This window comes from Poecilia latipinna, unplaced genomic scaffold, assembly GCF_001443285.1.
Source record: "Poecilia latipinna isolate Pla-1442-1.1 unplaced genomic scaffold, P_latipinna-1.0 Scaffold2569, whole genome shotgun sequence".
Taxonomy (NCBI): Eukaryota; Metazoa; Chordata; class Actinopteri; order Cyprinodontiformes; family Poeciliidae; genus Poecilia; species Poecilia latipinna.
This window is the reverse complement of record NW_015115185.1, coordinates 48,729-64,100: the sequence shown is the minus strand read 5'-3', so window position 1 is coordinate 64,100 and position 15,372 is coordinate 48,729. Positions and strand designations below refer to the sequence as shown.

The following is a 15,372-nucleotide window of genomic DNA, read 5'->3' as shown; positions in this document are numbered from 1 at the left end:
AGGTTTGCAGAGAATACTCCTGTACAGTTGAAGTAATTGTTTACATAAACTGAATAAAAAAATCAAAACAGAATAACGTTTTTACTGTTTGACAGTAAATCAGACTCTGCTGTGACTCCTCAGTACAAATTCAACTGCAAAAGCTGAATATTATCAAAACCTTTAAAACAAGAAGTTCCCACCTCCAGTTCTGCATGAGGACAGCTGGAAGGAAACTTTGGGACATGCTGCTATTCTAGTCCAAAGTAGAGCATCAATCTGAGAGCAGTTTGAGTGGGAGCACATAAAAAACATTCAGACCCACCTACCCCTCAGCATCTAATCACATTAAAGGAATTCAATCCTCTGTGTGAAGTATGTGTGCAACATATTCACATAACACAACACATTGTTAGTGGACGGACAGCGCTGGAGTTACTCTTCAACTGTGCAGAAAATCCTGGGTTTGAATCCTTTAAAGCTTTTATTCATATCCCGTGTTCTATACTTGGAAATCATCAGTCTGAATAGTTTGCACCTAGTTTTAGAGTAAAGCGGTGCTGTGTGGAAGACATCTGATGTGTTTGGTTGCATGCCCTTGGTGTTTGGCTCTGCTGTACAGCAGTTACAGGCCTGAGCAGCCTGCATTCCTCAGCAGACACCTGTACTGCCAAGCTAGGAACACCTTGTTAATACCAGGCTGGACACATTTTGCCCTCAGAGCTGCCTTAATTCTGTAGATTTACCACAGTGTCCGACAACAATCCTTTGGTAGACAGTAATGTTTAAACGTTGTTCAATGGGCCGGAAACATATCCTGCACAAATCACACCACCACCATCAACCTGCTGAACCCATCACATTAACTAATCAGAAATGGTGATATAATTTGATGTTTATTATTTCAACATCTTAATGTTGCAGCTGAAATTGGACTTTTGGTGAGCCTGTGTGTACCGTTGCCTCTTGTTCCTGTTTTCAGGAGACAGGAGGTTGGGAGGGTGAAGTTGTATCAAACTGTACTGCTACAATCAATTTGAAAATTCAACTGCGTCAAGCGAGGATTGTTCAACAGAAAGAGGGCAGGAGGAAGACGGTTTTAGGTAAAATAATACCAAACTAAGCAAACTGCACAAAAATGTCCAAATTCACACAGGAACATAAAGGTGGAGCCTCAGATAACCTATCTAGACAGTTCATCAACAAAAAAAAGTTGATATGAAGGTGAGTTTCACTGTAAATATCCGGTCTGAATGATGCATTAAGAGCAGGGGGCTAGAAATCCGATGTTATGCCAGCATGTTATGGGTTTTGTGGATACTACAGTATTGGTGGCTTGTATAATAGTGATGTCATAGTGGTGGATTACATTGGTAAAACCCTTGGGAAGTGTGTGTTGTTGTCGTACCTGTTCTGGTGCAGTGTTGATCTCAAGATGAACTCTGGTGTACCAAATTCTGTTGGACTGAAGGTCTTGAGCATAGATCATGACCTGAGGCTTTTCCTCCACTCCCAGGCTCAGTGGTTGTAGGGTGTATATTACACCTTCCTGACTCACAGTGAAGGCAGAGGTATCTGCAGCTTTCAGTTGGACATTTCCCTCATCACAGTTCCTGAATGTCACTGTGGAAAAGGAGAAACTATTATAGTTGTACTTTTTATATAAATATGAAGATGATTCCATGCAAGTATCTCATCAATCCAACATCGATGCTTCACACAGGTAATTCTTCATACAACATAACAGTGTTATGCAGCATTTAGATGTCTGAAGAGTCACTCTGGAAAAATCAGAGTATACTTCATTGTTTTTTTAGAACAAAGTGTTTTGTTTCTCTGTACTTATCTACTTACCAAACACAAAGCTAGAAAGAAGATTTTGACATTAGAAAAGGGCAACATATTCTCTACCATCACCCACTTAAAAACATGAATATTTTGTTGACACTCAACTTCAGGAAAACTGGAGGAGCTCATGTCATCATGAGCATGTTACCAAATGAGTGCATTCAGCTTTTCATAGATTAGTTGGGTAACTCAGATGGACAAAATACAAACTTTTGTGAGCTCAAGGCAAATTCAAATCTTCAGACTATCTGTAATCCAGCTGCTTATTTGTCATAAAGCAGAAGAAAAATTTGAAAAAATGGATTTTATTCAACTTTGACAACAAGCAAAGCCACTTTCACAGAACACTTGCTTTACATAGTCCCAAGTAAAGAACTGCTCTGAGACATCAGCGAATGTTCAGAAATTATCAGTCAAGCCGCTTACATCTTGTAGACACTAAACTTTCACAAATCAAGCCAGCATCATTAAACTATATTTAGTTCTGTGTCTGATCTGTCTTCTCAAGCCTCCAGTCGGTTGTGGCAGATGGCCACAACCGACTGGATGGCCTGTTGTCATTAAGTGGTAAATAATGACACTTTTAATGCAAAGTTGCATTAAAAGCTGCATTAAAATAGCCAACTTTGTACTATTTTGTAAATAATGACACTTGGCATTTTAATGGAATTTCAATTTCAATTTCTGACACTATTTGTCAATTAAAGCCCAAATTGTGTCTCACTTGGTGGCTCAGAGATATACCAGCAACAGATTGACAGCAATCCCCTTGTGCTGTCTATGCAAAAACGTTCCATGGAAAAGCCTCATTTTGACCTGTCATATCACAGGTGTTACAGCTCTGTGACAACTTTCTGAAGTAGATTCAAAGCACAACAGAGGTGGGTCGACTTTGACCTCCAGTCCACATCTTGGTGTAAAGTTCTTCAAGATGTAAAGAACTGTATTGTTTATCCATTGAGACTGTGATTTGAAAGAAGCTAGAAAGGTTCTCTGAATCCCAGCTATTTTGTGAAAGAGACTTAAATTCTTGATGTTTGCTTTAACATAGCAGATCTAAAACATACCTGGACCTGGAGTATTGTGATCTTGGTATAATTACTTCAGCAGTAAGTTTGTATGCAGGATTTGGGTTGTATTCTATTTCTGAGAAATCTCTGTTTCTCAACTAACCAAGAATGAGACGTTCAGAGGAAGCTAAAAAAATGATTCTAATACGACCCTTCCTTACATAGTGGTGTTTCCTTCAGGGATCTGCTTTTGTTACAGGCAAGCAGTCTAGCTTAAAGTTACATATTTTGTACTCAGGGAAGACATTCTAAAGTTATCCACTAAAGTCCCCCATGTAGGTCAGTACATTCTTAGTACCAATTCAGTTTTCTACTAAAAGTACAAAATGTTGCTTAAAAAAGACTCCTGCAAACTTGGTTTTATTTTACAATATTGTCTTCTCGTCTATTAGCTGTAGTGAAGAGATGGATGTTTTGATGGTGGTGCAACTAAGCAACCTCCCTTAAACTGAACAGTCTCTAACAGATTGCTATAAATGTTCATACATTGTCCATGTTCACACACTTATGTTCACCATGTTAGAAAGCTGTCTGGTTTAACAACCCCTCCACCCAAGACATAAAGGGAACTGGAGCAGAACTAAATGTGGAGCTTTCAGATGTTGCTGGGCAGCAGCAGTTTGAGTGCCAGGGTTACCCCCACCTCAACACAGAAGCTTTGGAATCACAAGCTTCATTCCATGCTACACTTATGTTACAACAATTGAAAATCTATGCACAAATTATTTAGCAAAATGGTAAATGGCCTGTACTTGCTTAACACTTTAGCATGTCAGAGGACTCCAAGAACTTTACACTACAATCAGTCATTCACACACTGATTGTGCGAAGCTACAAACAGAAGTGAGAAGGCTTTCTGACCACTAACAGCAGGCAAAGCAGGTGACTTGTTTTGCGCAAGGACACAACGGCAAAGTGACTGACATAGATGGAATTGAAGTTCAAAAAAGCAACCCACTGCTTACAGGACAAATCCCTACTTCCTCGATCCCCAATATAGCCATAAGATCAATAAAGAATACATTAGTTTTATTAGAAATATTTGGTTTTAATAAGAATATTTGACTAATGATTGAGCAATACGTATTTTATCACATAACCTAACCCCAAACGTACAGTAACTGATGTTTCGCATTTGTAGGTGTTCTCCATTGGTTCTAATCCAATAGAAAAGGCTGTTTTACCTTGAAACACGATTTTCAGGTTATGAATGCAGAAGAGCAAGAACCCCAAAAAAAGATCTATCCATTTTGTCTCTGGTACAGGCTTAGTGAAGTTGGCAACATGTCAGCAGTTACTAATCAAGATCTGCAGCATAGCGGTTTAACAACTGCTGATTGTCTTGGTGGTCTTACACAGCTAAATGAATACCTCATTATATTGAATTGTATAATAGAGCGCCAGGACAGAACCACAAAATAATCCCTGCAGACAATAAACTGCAAAGGACCTGGGCCAACAGAATGTTTTCACTAATTCATTTTCAGAGAGTGATAGTAGGAGAAAATGTTTTGTATGCATATAGCAGCCAGCCAAACCAAGATAAATACTTTATATACTTTAAGTACTGTAAGTATGTCAGAGATTTTCACCAGGGCTGCACCTTGGTTGCAGTTTAATGGCAAATTAGAATCTTTAAGATGCTTGACATCTCAATTTTAATTTTGGCAGATTCCATTTTTTTTTTTCTGAAAAGTTGCTAAATATAGTTACAAAGTTGCTGAGTTGGCAACAGTTGGGGTGACTAACCACATACATGCAGACATGACCTGGGTCTGTCAGTGAGTGTTCTCTCTCAGCAAAGCAAAATGAGAAAGTGGGTGATTTTCAGGCCTTTGTGGAGGAAGATAACATCAGTGGATAAGTTTAGATTCTCATGTAAGTATTGGTCGCTCACTAATCTCCAAAAATTAAGAAAATCAAGGTTGATTTATTGGTGCAACCCAAACTTCCACACACTTAGGATTGATTCTTCCTTGGACTTCACGATGCTGTGTGCTCCCCAATATTCTCCCCAAAATGCTAGATTTGTACTGTTGTACTGAGATTACATTACATACAGGTGGACTCTGCTTAATCATTAGCAGTCATCAGGCAACTTCTGATATCAATTGGTTGCACTCAGAGAAAAGGGAGATGAATACTTTTGCAAGCCATTGTATGTGTAAGTTTTCCCAACCAAACTAACATCTGAGAACATAGCTAGTCAATGAGAAGCAGGACCTATTTACCAGTAGTTACAGAGTAAAACATATTTAAAGACTTACTTTATTTTTGCATCCACCACCACATTACTGCTTGTTTCAGTCTGCAGAATATATCATCTTGTAATAAATTACACTGAGTTCAGTTTCAACAATGTAATTTATTTTTTTTAACCAATCCTGTAATGGTTTTGTGACTGATCAACCGATTGTAGCTAATTGAATTTGCTGACAATTAGCCAAAGTGCTAAATAATCTTTGTGGCTGACAGAGAAGCTTGCATGCTGATAGTCCACAACCTAGCTTGTTCATTTTCACTTTACCATGTTTGTTAAGGAAGCCGAAGCATTGTCAGTGTTCTGTTACTTTTAAAATTTTTAATTATGTTACAAGAAAAAAAAAACATTTTAATTTGCAATAAATTACTTATTTTACATTTAAATGTATTAGACTGAGAGCAAAGTGGAACCAAAGCTGTATTCCTTGTCTGTGCACAAATCAGATCAAAACAGTGAATCTGATTTATATCCACAGATTCTGATCTTACTTTTATTAATTTGGTACGAACTTGGTGTTGCAAGTTCGTAACTTGGAACACCAGGGTTGTTGCTAGCCATTTGGGTGCCCTAAGCACAACTGCTCTGTGGTTGCCCCCAACCATAACAGGAATGACCAGTAATTCAGTACTTTTCAGTGAATTTCTGATTATTTGGTGGTGGAGAATTAAGACTCATGATAACAAAATGGGTTTGTAATAAAGCACAATGAATTAAATGTAACAATGGGGAGTGTACAGAACTGGGAGACATCCTATAAACAAATAAATTAGAATAAGACTTGATGTTTTCACCTGCTGTACTTGATGATGCGAAACCCTCAAAAAAAAAAAAAAAGGTCTTACTTTAAAAAGGCACCTGACCCAAATATGCTGGGTACTTAGTAGTTGCGTTTTTACTAATAACTTTTTAGGGAAAAACATACTTTTAGGAATAGTTTTACTTCACTGTACTTTTTACTTTTGCGAAAAATTTCTGGATACTCTACCCAATGTGACACCATTGTCTCTTCTTTTTCTCTTTTCTTGATGCATTTTCGAGGCCATGTTCAAACACTGTTGTCTCAGTGTTTGCCAAACCTGAGACAAACGGACCAAAGGAAGTTGGTTGGTTCAGACAAATCCCCTGTGGTCTGGAGAAGATTCATCTGTTTCTGATGCAAATGTGTTACTGTTGTATTTCTTGTATCTATTAAAATACTTCACACATTTTAGTGAAATATCTTGCTGTTAGGGTTAATTATGACTGAACCTGATGTTTTATTGGTGTGTTTTGTATGCTTACTTAATATTAAGCTGAAACACACTACAGAAGTGCTGTTGTTGCTTTGGTTAAAATAGACATGCATGCACTTTTGAGATCTTCCAAAATGTTCAGTACTAACTTTATAAAAATCTGCTAAATTCCTTCTTATTCCTCCAGTATAATTTTACCTAAAGGGACTTTCCCATGTTTTGAACAGCATTTTATTTACTCTGGAATAATTTGACACAGAAACTGAAACACATTTCTAAACTAGTCAAACCCCACTTTTCCTTATAATAAACATGTAATTGGGGTTTTAAATTATACATACATTAGGGTTACAAACTCTATCGTCAGTATATTCTCTTCACAGTATCAGTGAGTGCAATATTTCTGATTCATTTTATTTAACTTTACTAAAATAGGTCTTCATTTAAATTTACATGAAGAATATACACATTTAAGTTACTGTAGCAATAGGAGAGTAACAAACATAGGTTTATGTTACTGTAGGGACCCCTTGCATCCACACAGGATATATAGAGGCCTGTTAAAATTCCAGATGAATGTGATGTGAAATAATTAAATCATATTTCCTCAAATAATGAGACAAATATCTGGTACAAAAAGCACAACAAATAAAGCAAACCTATAAAAACAAAAAAAGATACAACATAGCATAAGTTTGTACATCCTTTGACTAAATGTTGAACAAAGTATCTTTTGATTCAACTGGAGCATTGGGACTTTGTTGGTTGGAGTTCTGCACCCCCATGCCTCCTCACCCCTCTTTTCAACCTTAAATAATGCTTAATAAACAGTTACTAATGATTTATAAAGTGTTTATAGCTGAATGGATAAAATATCTATAAGAACTGTGTTAGCCATCTATAAGGCGAGCCTTATTGCAAAGTGGAACTGACTTTTCCTAGCCATTATACAAACTCTGCACAAAAAATTACGTCCTGAGATTTAAAGTCTTCCTTTAATTTCTGAAAAAACTATGGGGTTATGTCAAAAGCCACTGGAGAAGCAGAGACTTTCCCCTTTGGTCCTGCAAGTGAAAACATGAGCCTACTACCAATTATCACCTCCTGCACCTGCCAGCAAGCACAAACACACACACACACACACACACAACATGCCTTGTTTGTGGCCTGGCTACCACTGGAGTTCTCCTTTGCATCATGGTGACTGGTTGTTAATGAGGTCATTCAAATGTCTCCTCTCTTGTGTGCTCTTAAAGAGATCCGAGATTAGTTAAATATGTTGTAATTTTTCTATTAACCCCTTAGCCCACATCGGAATGCCCGCGTGCCGTTCTTCCATTGTATTTTCCGGGGGTGAGATTTAAGGGTTTAAACTTTGCCGGTGTCCATTATGACGCTTTTATTGGGCAGCCTAGATGCCCTCCCCCCCCTTTTTTTTTTATTGACACTGCATTCAACCGATATTGTTATGAAATGGCTTTTCCCGACCAAACAATATCCAGAGAGCGACTTGAGCTCGTTTTGACATGCCTGTATTGTTTCTGGAATATTTCAACTTGGAGACTCAATCTAAAGCCACCAATGTGTAGCCAACACGTGTCCTGACATAAGGATATAAGGCATTTTGGGGATTGTTTTGACATGAATCCACCAGCTGCATGCGTAACCATGCGTACCATTGAGTGCTGGGGTACGGATGGGGGAGGATGGACGGACCAGCGTATTGCAAAAAGGGGGAGGAGGTCTGACTGTACACTAATCTCCCCTGCGCCCCCAGATATGCCATTTTATTTATATAATTATAAGTAATTTCCACTATCAGTAATGTGTCTTCCAGAGGATTCCTCTGGTCATTATCTTTTATTAAAGCCCTGATTGATGATTGTATGTTGAAGCACAGAGGAATTACAGTCATTTGAAGTTTGTATATCAAACGTTGTCCAAGTGTGCAGTGTGCCATTTGGAGACTCCAAATGGCACACTTAGAGTCTCCAACCTTAAATATGTCCAAATATTGTCCAAATGGCACACTTGGACAATTTGGAGTCTCCAAATGGCACACTTGGACAACAAGTGTGCCATGTACATTCTGTACACCTGTACATCCTCAAAAATAAACATGTCCAAAATGACATTGATTTTTGTGCTATTTTGATCAGTCTTGAAATCCACAAGCAGAATACTTTATTCTACGGATTTATTCTATTTCCCAGTCCATACATTCAACACGCAATGTGTATTTACAAGAAATAAAAATGAAAAATCTGGGTGAAGCAACATTTTTCAATTTATTTTGTTTTACAAACGTAATAGCTACAAACTACTTACAATTAAAGTATTTTTGACTGCAAAAATAGAAAATTTAGCTTGTCATCTTCATTAAGAGACCAAGCTTTTGCATGTACTCCAAATTGTTCAAGAACAGTAGCTGATTTAATTTGGGGGGTTTTCAGGCGTTTTTGGTGATTTTGGAGGTGAAGCTAAAGGGGTTAAAATCTGATTAATGAACAGATCATGACTTGTAGCTTGAATATTTGCTGGTCTAATGTACTTTTTTCAAAGTCAGTAGTCAAACTGCTGCTTTGTTTTGCGACAGGACTTGCTGAAGATCACATCTACTGTTTTTTTAGGTAGAAAAAGAGCCAACGTATAAGCAGCGCAAGATCACTCCAGCCAAAAAAGTAACTTTCTAATATAAGTGGGCAGAGCTAAAGAGAGCTCATACGAATGATTTTATAAGAACAGCCAAGATATTTTTGTACACAACCACACCACCTCATCCCTGAATCATGGAAAAGCACACAAAGACTCAGCACACAATGTTTAGAAGACATTTTTCAAGTTTAAAAAAGTCAACCTCAGTTTTGCAAATACAGTTTTTTTTCTTTGAGTATTTCAGAAACCATGATGTTAAAAGCTGCAGTTACGTTTTAATGGTATCTTGTGAGGCAAACTTTTCAGATGCACACAGGCTGGAAGTTTAGCAGAAACATCTGAGTGACTGGGCAAAGTGATTATGCCTGAGATCTGGAGACCTAGATTAGAGTCAGTCTGCTGCTATGATCCACCGCACACAACAGAAAACACACAAGACAGACACACACAGCTAATCCACACAGGACATCTGTCACCCTGTCCTGATTGATCCAATAACACATACACACAAACACACACACACAGGCAAAAAAAATAAAAGCAATAAGTCTGAGGGCTGTTTACAGGCATAAACTATAGAGTGGGATTAGTGATGGAATGAAGGCTGACTTCATCTTAAAATCAACATCCACCCACCCATCCCACTTCAGTATGACAGATCCCATAATCCCCTCTGAACCCCTGCTCCCCCCACTGAGATGGTACCACACCCTGCTGTTCTGGACATTGGGAAAAATATTGTCATGGTTTTTGGGAGTTTCTTAACCCACATGCAAAGTCAGTCAAGGAACCACAAAGTAGAAATTCCAAGTGTGATTTATTTACAATATTTATGGCTTCATGGAGGGCGCTGGGTTAGCAATGCCTGGAAGAGAGGCTAATGAGAAACAGATCGTTCTGTGAGTGAATCTTTGGAATGTCAGAATAACAGATCTCTCTTACGTTTACTTGAGGAGGCTGACTCACTGGGAGGATAGCTAAGATCCACAGGTAAGGCCACTAGGTAGATCAGCTTTAATTGTTCCAGCTTAACCATGAGTCTTCGTCTGCTGAGACAAAGCAGAATATATTTGGAACATTCTGCTGCACTAGCAAGAATGGCCTGCCACAGCAAACCAAAACAATGCGTTCATTTCAGCTTTTGGTGTTAATCAGGGTCCTAGATTTTTCCCTTACAGTACTACAGATGTTGCATTGATCAAAGTCTAATCAATGTTTTATCAAACATTTTACAATCTCCAGTTCTGTATTACAAAAACCAGAGGAGTATTTGCATTTTTTGGTAGAAAGGGGTTTGTTGTCAGTGTAAGTTAGGCTCCACCAGGGCTGCCTGAGGTCAAAGGTGAGACTGAAGGGAAAGGTCAGAGGGAGCTTAGGCATGCTGAGATATTGTGAGAGCAATTCAGGTCCAATTCAGGTAAAAACAAGAAAATAGAATCAAACCAATCATAAAAGAAATTAGGGTTGAAACGATTCTNCTTCACACATTTTAGTGAAATATCTTGCTGTTAGGGTTAATTATGACTGAACCTGATGTTTTATTGGTGTGTTTTGTATGCTTACTTAATATTAAGCTGAAACACACTACAGAAGTGCTGTTGTTGCTTTGGTTAAAATAGACATGCATGCACTTTTGAGATCTTCCAAAATGTTCAGTACTAACTTTATAAAAATCTGCTAAATTCCTTCTTATTCCTCCAGTATAATTTTACCTAAAGGGACTTTCCCATGTTTTGAACAGCATTTTATTTACTCTGGAATAATTTGACACAGAAACTGAAACACATTTCTAAACTAGTCAAACCCCACTTTTCCTTATAATAAACATGTAATTGGGGTTTTAAATTATACATACATTAGGGTTACAAACTCTATCGTCAGTATATTCTCTTCACAGTATCAGTGAGTGCAATATTTCTGATTCATTTTATTTAACTTTACTAAAATAGGTCTTCATTTAAATTTACATGAAGAATATACACATTTAAGTTACTGTAGCAATAGGAGAGTAACAAACATAGGTTTATGTTACTGTAGGGACCCCTTGCATCCACACAGGATATATAGAGGCCTGTTAAAATTCCAGATGAATGTGATGTGAAATAATTAAATCATATTTCCTCAAATAATGAGACAAATATCTGGTACAAAAAGCACAACAAATAAAGCAAACCTATAAAAACAAAAAAAGATACAACATAGCATAAGTTTGTACATCCTTTGACTAAATGTTGAACAAAGTATCTTTTGATTCAACTGGAGCATTGGGACTTTGTTGGTTGGAGTTCTGCACCCCCATGCCTCCTCACCCCTCTTTTCAACCTTAAATAATGCTTAATAAACAGTTACTAATGATTTATAAAGTGTTTATAGCTGAATGGATAAAATATCTATAAGAACTGTGTTAGCCATCTATAAGGCGAGCCTTATTGCAAAGTGGAACTGACTTTTCCTAGCCATTATACAAACTCTGCACAAAAAATTACGTCCTGAGATTTAAAGTCTTCCTTTAATTTCTGAAAAAACTATGGGGTTATGTCAAAAGCCACTGGAGAAGCAGAGACTTTCCCCTTTGGTCCTGCAAGTGAAAACATGAGCCTACTACCAATTATCACCTCCTGCACCTGCCAGCAAGCACAAACACACACACACACACACACGCACACACACACACACACAACATGCCTTGTTTGTGGCCTGGCTACCACTGGAGTTCTCCTTTGCATCATGGTGACTGGTTGTTAATGAGGTCATTCAAATGTCTCCTCTCTTGTGTGCTCTTAAAGAGATCCGAGATTAGTTAAATATGTTGTAATTTTTCTATTAACCCCTTAGCCCACATCGGAATGCCCGCGTGCCGTTCTTCCATTGTATTTTCCGGGGGTGAGATTTAAGGGTTTAAACTTTGCCGGTGTCCATTATGACGCTTTTATTGGGCAGCCTAGATGCCCTCCCCCCCCTTTTTTTTTTATTGACACTGCATTCAACCGATATTGTTATGAAATGGCTTTTCCCGACCAAACAATATCCAGAGAGCGACTTGAGCTCGTTTTGACATGCCTGTATTGTTTCTGGAATATTTCAACTTGGAGACTCAATCTAAAGCCACCAATGTGTAGCCAACACGTGTCCTGACATAAGGATATAAGGCATTTTGGGGATTGTTTTGACATGAATCCACCAGCTGCATGCGTAACCATGCGTACCATTGAGTGCTGGGGTACGGATGGGGGAGGATGGACGGACCAGCGTATTGCAAAAAGGGGGAGGAGGTCTGACTGTACACTAATCTCCCCTGCGCCCCCAGATATGCCATTTTATTTATATAATTATAAGTAATTTCCACTATCAGTAATGTGTCTTCCAGAGGATTCCTCTGGTCATTATCTTTTATTAAAGCCCTGATTGATGATTGTATGTTGAAGCACAGAGGAATTACAGTCATTTGAAGTTTGTATATCAAACGTTGTCCAAGTGTGCAGTGTGCCATTTGGAGACTCCAAATGGCACACTTAGAGTCTCCAACCTTAAATATGTCCAAATATTGTCCAAATGGCACACTTGGACAATTTGGAGTCTCCAAATGGCACACTTGGACAACAAGTGTGCCATGTACATTCTGTACACCTGTACATCCTCAAAAATAAACATGTCCAAAATGACATTGATTTTTGTGCTATTTTGATCAGTCTTGAAATCCACAAGCAGAATACTTTATTCTACGGATTTATTCTATTTCCCAGTCCATACATTCAACACGCAATGTGTATTTACAAGAAATAAAAATGAAAAATCTGGGTGAAGCAACATTTTTCAATTTATTTTGTTTTACAAACGTAATAGCTACAAACTACTTACAATTAAAGTATTTTTGACTGCAAAAATAGAAAATTTAGCTTGTCATCTTCATTAAGAGACCAAGCTTTTGCATGTACTCCAAATTGTTCAAGAACAGTAGCTGATTTAATTTGGGGGGTTTTCAGGCGTTTTTGGTGATTTTGGAGGTGAAGCTAAAGGGGTTAAAATCTGATTAATGAACAGATCATGACTTGTAGCTTGAATATTTGCTGGTCTAATGTACTTTTTTCAAAGTCAGTAGTCAAACTGCTGCTTTGTTTTGCGACAGGACTTGCTGAAGATCACATCTACTGTTTTTTTAGGTAGAAAAAGAGCCAACGTATAAGCAGCGCAAGATCACTCCAGCCAAAAAAGTAACTTTCTAATATAAGTGGGCAGAGCTAAAGAGAGCTCATACGAATGATTTTATAAGAACAGCCAAGATATTTTTGTACACAACCACACCACCTCATCCCTGAATCATGGAAAAGCACACAAAGACTCAGCACACAATGTTTAGAAGACATTTTTCAAGTTTAAAAAAGTCAACCTCAGTTTTGCAAATACAGTTTTTTTTCTTTGAGTATTTCAGAAACCATGATGTTAAAAGCTGCAGTTACGTTTTAATGGTATCTTGTGAGGCAAACTTTTCAGATGCACACAGGCTGGAAGTTTAGCAGAAACATCTGAGTGACTGGGCAAAGTGATTATGCCTGAGATCTGGAGACCTAGATTAGAGTCAGTCTGCTGCTATGATCCACCGCACACAACAGAAAACACACAAGACAGACACACACAGCTAATCCACACAGGACATCTGTCACCCTGTCCTGATTGATCCAATAACACATACACACAAACACACACACACAGGCAAAAAAAATAAAAGCAATAAGTCTGAGGGCTGTTTACAGGCATAAACTATAGAGTGGGATTAGTGATGGAATGAAGGCTGACTTCATCTTAAAATCAACATCCACCCACCCATCCCACTTCAGTATGACAGATCCCATAATCCCCTCTGAACCCCTGCTCCCCCCACTGAGATGGTACCACACCCTGCTGTTCTGGACATTGGGAAAAATATTGTCATGGTTTTTGGGAGTTTCTTAACCCACATGCAAAGTCAGTCAAGGAACCACAAAGTAGAAATTCCAAGTGTGATTTATTTACAATATTTATGGCTTCATGGAGGGCGCTGGGTTAGCAATGCCTGGAAGAGAGGCTAATGAGAAACAGATCGTTCTGTGAGTGAATCTTTGGAATGTCAGAATAACAGATCTCTCTTACGTTTACTTGAGGAGGCTGACTCACTGGGAGGATAGCTAAGATCCACAGGTAAGGCCACTAGGTAGATCAGCTTTAATTGTTCCAGCTTAACCATGAGTCTTCGTCTGCTGAGACAAAGCAGAATATATTTGGAACATTCTGCTGCACTAGCAAGAATGGCCTGCCACAGCAAACCAAAACAATGCGTTCATTTCAGCTTTTGGTGTTAATCAGGGTCCTAGATTTTTCCCTTACAGTACTACAGATGTTGCATTGATCAAAGTCTAATCAATGTTTTATCAAACATTTTACAATCTCCAGTTCTGTATTACAAAAACCAGAGGAGTATTTGCATTTTTTGGTAGAAAGGGGTTTGTTGTCAGTGTAAGTTAGGCTCCACCAGGGCTGCCTGAGGTCAAAGGTGAGACTGAAGGGAAAGGTCAGAGGGAGCTTAGGCATGCTGAGATATTGTGAGAGCAATTCAGGTCCAATTCAGGTAAAAACAAGAAAATAGAATCAAACCAATCATAAAAGAAATTAGGGTTGAAACGATTCTTCGAGTGATTCGAGTACCTCGATTATTAGAATTCCTCGAGGCTTTGTGAAGTTATGTTTTATTATTTAGCGCACCGTGTTCTGGCTGGGTTATTACTTCCCTAGCAAAAAAAAGAATACTTTATTATACTAAATTTTAACATACTTTAGCATACTCTGATTGATGTACTTAAACTGTACTATTTTGGAACAACTTTTTTTGTGCTTAGTATATTTTAATAGTATTTAAATAATATTAAATTACAATTTTTAGGATACTTAAACGTACTTTTTTGGAACAACTTCAAGTTATACTTAGTATACTATATGTATACTTTTTTATGTACTATTCAAGAGTTTGATTAGTATATTTTGAGTGTACTAATTCTGTCATAGAATTATATTAAAAATATACTTTTAATATACTTTAAATATACTGCTAATATATTAGTAATGTATTTAAATTGCACTTAATTTTTAGTTTTGATTTACTGCTATTGCTAATGAAGTACAATTTTAATTACTCATAAAAGTCTTCTTTATTCCTACTTTCCTATTTTGTACATTACATGCATAACTACACTACAGTACTTACATTGTTTTAGGCTACAATTACATGGAAAGATTAATTACAAAAGATGTTCAAGGTAATTCAAATATTTTGTTTTATTACTGACATTTTAAA

General features: G+C 37.7%; 1 protein-coding gene across 1 annotated transcript in view; it reads right to left on the bottom strand.

Moving 5' to 3' along the window:
* Window positions 1–1,240: 1,240 nt before the first annotated feature.
* The window catches only part of LOC106938335 (cadherin-2-like), a 59,974-nt gene continuing 45,842 nt past the window's right edge, over window positions 1,241–15,372 (bottom strand). The window contains exon 3 of the mRNA XM_015020320.1: window positions 1,241–1,602. Coding sequence (XP_014875806.1) covers window positions 1,241–1,602 — 362 coding nt within the window. The remainder of the gene's footprint in view (window positions 1,603–15,372) is intronic.